Below are 8286 nucleotides of genomic sequence, written 5' to 3' on the forward strand. Positions count from 1 at the left end.
GTAGTGGGGACTGTAGTGGCTATAGTTCTGCGTGCGGTCACGTGGGCGTATAGTCGTTTGGTCGTGCGGTCATGTGGCTGTGCGTTTACTGTTTTTATGATTTACTACCTGCCCGAACGAAGCTTCACATAAAAAATATGGATTGCCAAGTATCAAGTCATTTTGGATGAACTTTACGGAACTAATCCCTAAAATTTAATATACAATGGCGAATTTAGGAATAAAAAAGTTTAGGATTGATTCTTTTGTTTTAACAGTTTCAGTTATAATTGTTAATACATAAAATTGATTCCACACATTTCAAAAGTCTCCATTTTTTGCAGTCTCACGATAAGTGCTATCCTTCAATCAATAAGTGCTTTGTGTCTATTATTGACCCTCTTGGTATACATTTGTATACCTGAGCTTCAAAATTTACATGGAAAAACATTGATGTGTCATGTGGGAACTCTCTTTGTCGCCTATACGTGCCTTGCGATGATAAATTTTGATGTTGCAAAAAGTCAGAATTTGGCAGAAAACGAAAACCCTACAAATAAAATCATGTGTGCAACTATGGGTAAGCTTATTTCAGATATAGGGCAATTGGTACAATGGAAGGCCAAACTCCAATGATTGGCCACTATGTTTAAACACCCTATAGAGTAACCAGTAGGGTAGTCCAAATTTTTTTTTGTCTCGAATTTTCAAGCATATCGCACAAAAATTTGTTTAGCATACAAAAAAAATTTGTAAAAAACTAATGTTTAGAGGTCCCGCAAGCTCTAGGAAACTTAAACAACTTAAACTTAATAAGAAAAAAGACGTTTTTGTAGATTCTTATTTGGAATTGTCAACATTAGGTGAATCGATTTAAAAGTCAATATTTATTTTCGCAATCAGCGACAGAATACAAATAAAAAATGTATTTTTGAATACCGCCCCTATAAGTTTATGTTATTAAGTTCTAAAGAAATCCCATGAGTGCAAAATTCGGGTTTGCAAGTTTTTGGCGCTAATTATGGTTTTTGGCAATTTGAATCATATGAATTGTTCCTGATACTTTAAATATTATCTTACACTAATTGCAAGATGTTTACATAAATTGATTACACAATTTATTATTGTTATTATCTACAGTAGATTCTACGACACTTCTCGTTTTCGGGGCTGTAGGGGAAGCAAACAGGAAGTGTCAGATAATCCTCTCTCCTGCGTCAAGCCGCGTTCGGCGCAGTAGCAGTGATCCGAACTTGCCACGTTTAGCTACTGGGATTGCCCGGCGCAGCGACCCGCATTGGTCTCTATTGGCGCGCAGTTCAAACCTAAGAGAATTAAAAATTTATAAACTAAAAATATACACTTATTATAAAATGCAGACTAAGACAAGAAATTACGCAAATTGTGGTTTAAGGTGTGAGCAAGATAATAACTCCTACATTTTTTTATAATCAATAGTTTTTTTAGTTCAAAAGACTAACCTTTATTTCACCAAAGAATGATTAAACAAATATATTTCTAACATTTAATATAATATGTATGAATATTCACATAATTTTATGTAAAAATTGCCTGTACAAAAAATAGTTAAATAGTCAAAAATAATGTTTTCGGCTCAGAACTGTTGTTTTGAATTCAGAGAAGCCAAATAATGACGCTCATAATGAGAAAAAAGGAACAAAAATCATCATTGCCGATAATAAAAATCCAGCCAGTGTCTATTGGTATTAAAAAATGCGGCTATCTGTACCAATATTTTGTTATACACATGGCTCGTTAAATAAACATCTTTGTTCTTCAAAAGCCTTTGTCAATGAAATATAAATTCATCTTTCAAATTGAAACAAAATGTTCTATTGTTTACCAAATATACGCACTGGTATTTTTTTCTAAACTTACACCACAAATTACGTTATTTCTGATATTAATGGACAATTTACAATCATAATCTATTTTAATTTCAATAATTGCTAATTATGCCAGTTTGAATGACGCGCCAACAGCGACCAATGAGAGTCGCTGCGCCGGGCAAGCGCAGTAACTCAACATGCCAAAAATGGGATCACTGCGCAGTAGGCGTAGCCGGCCACGTATGCATTGCGTCAGATGAGACAAGGAGTGAGGGCAAGCGAACGAAGGAGAAATCAGGAAACGAGAAATGTCGTAGCGAGAAGGGTCGTAGCGAGAACTGTCGTAAAGTCTACTGTATTTTTTAAAATAGAATGAGAAAGTCGTGGTGTTTTTAGAATTATTATACACGTTTTCAACTTTTTAGTCAGATTAGAGAGATTAGTGATTCATGTAAAAAAAAAAAGTTTAAACAATTAATGATCACTTTTTGTAATATTCTCTTTGATTGCTGTTAGAAAGTTGCGATTTTTTCAGAAATTTTGAAATTTTTGTGACTTTTCACTTAGAGCAAGGTAGTAATTAATGCCAATTAACAAACTAAAATTTGTAAACAAATTTTTATTGTTTATAACTTTATTCTCTTGTAGCAGTGCTAGATAGTTGCGGCTTTTTCTAAGATTTTAAATTTTTCGCCTACTTTTTACTTATTGAGATAATAATGAATGCAAGTTAATAAACATAATCGGTTAAATAATTCATTATTGTTTATGTCTATCTTTTCTTAGTGTAATGCTAGAAAGTTACAGTTTTTTCTTAAATTTTCAGTTACTTTTTTACTTTTAGTTAGAAAAAAAAAGAAATATTAAGATTTATTTAAACAAAGGACTCGCAGAAAGTACTTCAAACAAAATTTACATTAAATATGATACATCAAAACAATTTGAAGAATGTTTCAAATATCTGTTTTATCCGAAAAAAATATTTTCGTAATAAAGAAAGAGAGTGTTTAAAAAATATTTATCTCGTTTGTTTAATTTAAATTTGTTCATAACTAAAAGGTCAAAGCAAAGTTTAAAATTTCAAAAAAAAACCACAACTTTCTAGCATTTATGCAATAGAAGTCACTTATGAACAATAGTCAGTTGTTTAAATAATAATGTTTGTTAACTTGATTCATTACTGCCTCACTAAGTCAAAAGTGGACTCAAAATTATTAGTTTAAACAATTTGGTTTGTTGAAGAACATTAATTATGATCTTGATCTATTATAAAACTAATTGTTTAAAAAATTATTTATGTTAAAATTTAATTTATTATCGCCTTGCTCAAACAGAAAAGTTAAGTTAAGTTTAAAAATGGTGAAAAACCGCGATTTTTTAACACTATTGTAAGAGAAAATGTGCTAAAAAGAATAATGAATTCTTTAAGCAATTTATTATTTCTATTTATAATACTCTCTTGAAATAATATGGGAAAGTCGTGGTTTTCCTGAAATGTTTTACTTTCTGTTCACTTTTCGTCTAGATCGAGTCAATAATTAATACAACTGAACAAACGTAATTGTTTTAACAAATGATTATTTATAACTGCTATCTTCTATATTAATGCTGGATAATTGCGGTTTTATTTAAAATTTTTTATTTTTCATAGATTTTTGATTTCGCGTAAGATTATAATTGATGAAAGTTAACAAAGAAACTACTTCGCGGATAACTTACATTTAATATAAGACAGAAAATTTGAAAAAGGTTAAAAATATATGTTTTATTTCAGGAAAATATATTCATAAGAAAGAAAGAGTTTAACGAAGATTAATTTCGTTTGTTTAAATATCATTTGTTTATAACTAAAAGGACAAATCAGTTATCTGAGAGAAGATATTTATACGCAATAATTAATTGTCTAAACAATTTTTTTGAATAAAAAATTCAGCAGGTTTGTTGAAAATAGAAAAAGTCAATTTTTTGTTGTTAGAAATTTAACTGTTTTGTTGAAAATTCGTCTTTTGAGGCAGAAAATTCTACATTTTGAATTAAATTTTCTGATCAAGGATTTTGAACTATTTTGTTAAAAAATCGTCTTCTTTGGATGAATGTGGAACTACTTCGTTAAAAATAAGTTTTCTTGTTGTCGATAATGCATTATTTGATTCCAAACAACTTTTTATCTTGAAAATTTAACTATTTTGTTGAAAGATCGTTTTTAATTGTAGCAACATTATTTTGTTGACAAAAAAATTTCTCTATTCGGGCTTTGTTAGAAAATGGATTTTTCAGTTGAAAATTGATGTATTTCGTTGAAAATAAATTTCGTTCTTTTGATATGTAACTATTTTGTTAACAATTTTTTCGTGTTTAAAAAAAAAACATTTTTTAATTTTTAATTATAACTATTCTATTTTGGGTTGGTAATTTATCTTTTTTAGTTGAAAATTCTTCTTTTTTTGGTATAAAATTAATCTCCTTGGTAACAAATTATTTTGTTTTTGTTTAGAGATTCCTCCTGGAAAATTTAATTCTTTCATTAAAAATGTAACTATTTTGTGGACATTTCATGTATTTTGTTAGAAATGCATCTTTTTTGGTAGGAAGTTTTTTTTGTTTGAAAATTTATATTTTTGTTTGAAAATTCATCTTTTCGGTTTAACATTCAGTTCGTTGATGTTTTTATTAATTTGTTTTGTCGAGAATTCAACCTAAAAGCAAAATTTGTAACAGTCAGGGAATCACATGGTCATCGAAAATATAATGATATTCAAACGAAAAAATGTCGGAATTGAGTGTGCTTGCTTGTTCAAAATTTTTATTTTTGAAAAGTACCGATATATTTAACTAAAAACGTTTGGCTTTTAATTAAATTTGATGTTAAAAAATAATAATATTCTAATTTTTAAATTAAGTACGCTGTATATCGATAATTGGGTGGCCAATCATTGTCATTATGAATAAAGAGAAAACAGATTGATTGGTCACAATGCAAAATTTGCAAAAAATCATTCAAAATTGTTTCAACATTTTATAGGATATGAAAATAATTGGTTGTTACTTTTTTCTAATGCAAAGTGAGTGGAAATCATTTCAAAAAAAAAATTTTTGGCTCCAGCCAAACATAATAAAATCCAGAGCCAATAACAGCATTTCACCAAATTACCGTGGCCAATAATACACTTACAATCACTGGCCCATGCTAATTATTTTGTCACCGTGTCCAATAATTGTGTTCAAAAAATATATTATTGTTAATTTTTTTCAATATAATTTGTCCACTGCTTAACACTTTAATTAATATGGTAATTTAAACATTCATTAAATTTCTAATCCTGGAAAAATGTCTCAAGTGGCCAATCATTGTACAGTTTACATGCTCAATTAAATATTAAATTTAGAATGATAACATTTATAAATATTTTAGATTTGATTTTTGGCTTCAGAAAATTTTTTGAAAAACTTTTAATTTCTCAGGTTACATGCTGCTGTTCGCTTTTATCTCCACGTTCTCATGGCTCAACATCATGTGCTTCGACATATGGTGGACGTTCGGGTAAGTCATGTTTATGATAAGTCAATTTCCGAGAGAAGGCAGATTTCTCTTTGACGCAGTTACTCGAACAAACGGAATGTTTTTGTTCTTGCCTGAATTTGCATGATTATTTAATTTATTTAATATTGTTGCACACTATCTAGGGCTTCGATTAGGACGGTGGATTAACAATAAAAAATAACAACTTTGTTAATAAATTAAATTTTATAAATTAAGTCGGTCTCTACATATAGGTCGGTGACGATTATTTATTGCGAACAAAAGATCTGGATTTCCTCATGCCTTTAACCTTTCCCCTCTGACCTCTTTTTCGGGATCAGCCACAAACTACATTACTAACTTTGGACAATTTTTATCTCTCTCCGTTGACAACCGTTAATTTGGTTATCACACAAATTTCAACACTTAGTCCGGAAATCACTTTTTTATTTACATTTTTTTATTTATTACCGAAGTTTATAATTTACTACATGGCCAAATAGACAATATGCCTATTAGGGTGGTCCAATATACGCTTTTCTAACTACAAGGCAAGGCACCCCCCCCCCCTCACAAAGTTTCCATTTCCGGAGAAAGAAAATCCGCAAATTTATGTTTTTCGAAATTATAATATTAACACTTGCCATCTGGCACTGCAAAATTCCATTTAATTAACATGGGGAAATTTTGAATTTTTGAAAAATTGAACTCATGTTTCAGGGTTTTATCGAAACGTGCTAAACTTTTTAGGGCACCGCCACAAATATTAACCAAAAAAAATTTGCTCGCAAGTTTGAGCGCGAAAATAGTAATTTGGTGATTGTGAATTCTCTTTTGTTAAAGCTCCTTCGGCTTTAACGAACACATTCTCTTCACTATCTCGTGCTTCGCACTCAAGTTTATCCCTGATCATTCCCATAAATGTATATCTTGTAATTCGTAATTTGCATTTGTATTAAAACAGACGAAGTTTTATTGTCCCGTTTAAAAAAATGCGCATTATTTAAAAAAATTTTGTTAATAAAAATTTTATTGCAAATTTGGTCGTTTTTCCATAACCTGAACCTGCTAATTTCCTATGTTTTTTATTATTTAAACTTTGCACATACGGTCTACTCAGCAGCCTTACCGTTTTTAACTTCTAAAATATACATATATAATTATGTATATATATTTCTTGTTTTGTTTGAAAATGCATTTATATATTTGAGAATCTTTGAAATACTGTGAAATTGTTGCATGAAAAAATTAAATTTTTGGATTTTTCCTTATTTTGTATGCTGTCAAAATTGGAATTTTTGATTTTTCAAGAAAATTAAAAAAGTTTTTATGATAATTCCAAAGGGCATTGAGAAATGAAATTTTTTCTTTTCTTACCTATTTGTCATATCGTCCGTTATTTGGCTTAGAAGATTCATTTTTGTGTGTTTTTTGGAATTTTGTTAAATTCTTTAACTCTGGTAATAGTTGGTTTTATGAAAAAAGGCATCAGAATGAATTGTTCAACTTTTTGAATACTATAAACATCCATACAGAAAATTTCTGATTTTTGAAACAAGTGGTCTAAAAAATATCCAAAATGCGCTCACTTTTTGAATTTTATATCCAAAATGGCTAGCTAACGAACTTGACCTTTAGTCTAGGACACTAAAATAGTGTACAAGAGGCTAATCTAATAAAATGATTTATTCAATAACTATCGGGCTCACAGACAGACTCATTTGTAAAAACTTATTTTTCAGATTCAGGGGGTCCCAAAACGTGGAAATTTGACGAAAACTGGGGGGGGGGGGGGGGGGGGGGGGGGGGGGGGGGTGTCGAATTTTTCACAAATCTAATACCTTCTCTGATGAGAATGTAAACAAAAATTAATAAAAATTTGTTTGCTCTACTTTCGGTGAAAAATGTTATCTTTTTATTTTTTCTAACTTGTGTCGTGTGTCGAAAAATTTAATTTTTGTATTTTCAATGTTTTTTATAAATAAAACAAAATTACGTGTCCTATAAAAAAGCGATTAACAACAAGTTTGTAGATATTTTTTGTGTGCATAATGTTTGTCTTATCATTCTTTTTCCCTATCTTGCATAGTTTGACCAAAAAATGCCATTTTTGATCATTTTTTGTGCGGTCTAAATTTGAGTTTTAAATTTTTCTAAAAAATTCAAAAAACTGGTATGATAATATTATAGGGCTATCGAAAATTAAAAATTTTCTTCTTGAGTACTATGAAAAAGTACAGTACAAGTACAGTCAATTTTTGAATCATGAAAAAATGTGAATTCACACATTTTCAAAATAGGCTCACAGACATACAGACAGACAGATTTGTAAAACTCTGTTTTTCGGATTAAGGGGGTCTCAAAACGTGGACCTTTTGACATAAACAATTTTTTGATAGTTCTGATTTTGGTTTTAACAGTAAAAAATAGCATTAAAAACATAATAAATTAAATTTTTGAAACCTACTGAAAACTGAAAACTACGCATCCTTTTAAAAAAGGGTTAATAACAAATTTATAGATCTTTTTCAAATGCATAATTTTTGTGCACTCATCTTTTACCTTACTTTCCATAGTTTGACTGAAAAATGTAATTTTTGGATTTTTCATTATTTTGTATGCTGTAAAAATTTGAATTGTTTATTTTTCAAGAAAATTCAAAAAGTTGTCATGATAATCTTGTAGGGCATTCAGAAACATTCAAAATTTTCCCAAACTTTTTGAATTTTTATCCAAAATGGCTGGCTAACGAACCTGAACTTTAGTTTAGGACACTAAGCGATTGTACCATAGGCCAATCTAATAGATTTATTTTTTTCAAGAGTTATCGTGTTCACAGGTAGACATATGGGCAGACAGGCAGACAGACAGACACATTCGTTAAAACCTGTTTTTCGGATTCAGGGGGTCTCAAAACGTGGGCATTTGACAAAAACT

General features: G+C 29.6%; 1 protein-coding gene across 1 annotated transcript in view; it reads left to right on the forward strand.

Moving 5' to 3' along the window:
• Nucleotides 1-342: 342 nt before the first annotated feature.
• Nucleotides 343-8286, forward strand: part of LOC117167919 (G-protein coupled receptor Mth2-like) — a 105658-nt gene continuing 97714 nt past the window's right edge. The window contains exons 1-2 of the mRNA XM_033353165.1: nt 343-559; nt 5292-5370. Coding sequence (XP_033209056.1) covers nt 433-559; nt 5292-5370 — 206 coding nt within the window. The 5' untranslated portion in view covers nt 343-432. The remainder of the gene's footprint in view (nt 560-5291; nt 5371-8286) is intronic.

Source organism: Belonocnema kinseyi, chromosome 2 (genome assembly GCF_010883055.1).
Source record: "Belonocnema kinseyi isolate 2016_QV_RU_SX_M_011 chromosome 2, B_treatae_v1, whole genome shotgun sequence".
NCBI lineage: Eukaryota > Metazoa > Arthropoda > Insecta > Hymenoptera > Cynipidae > Belonocnema > Belonocnema kinseyi.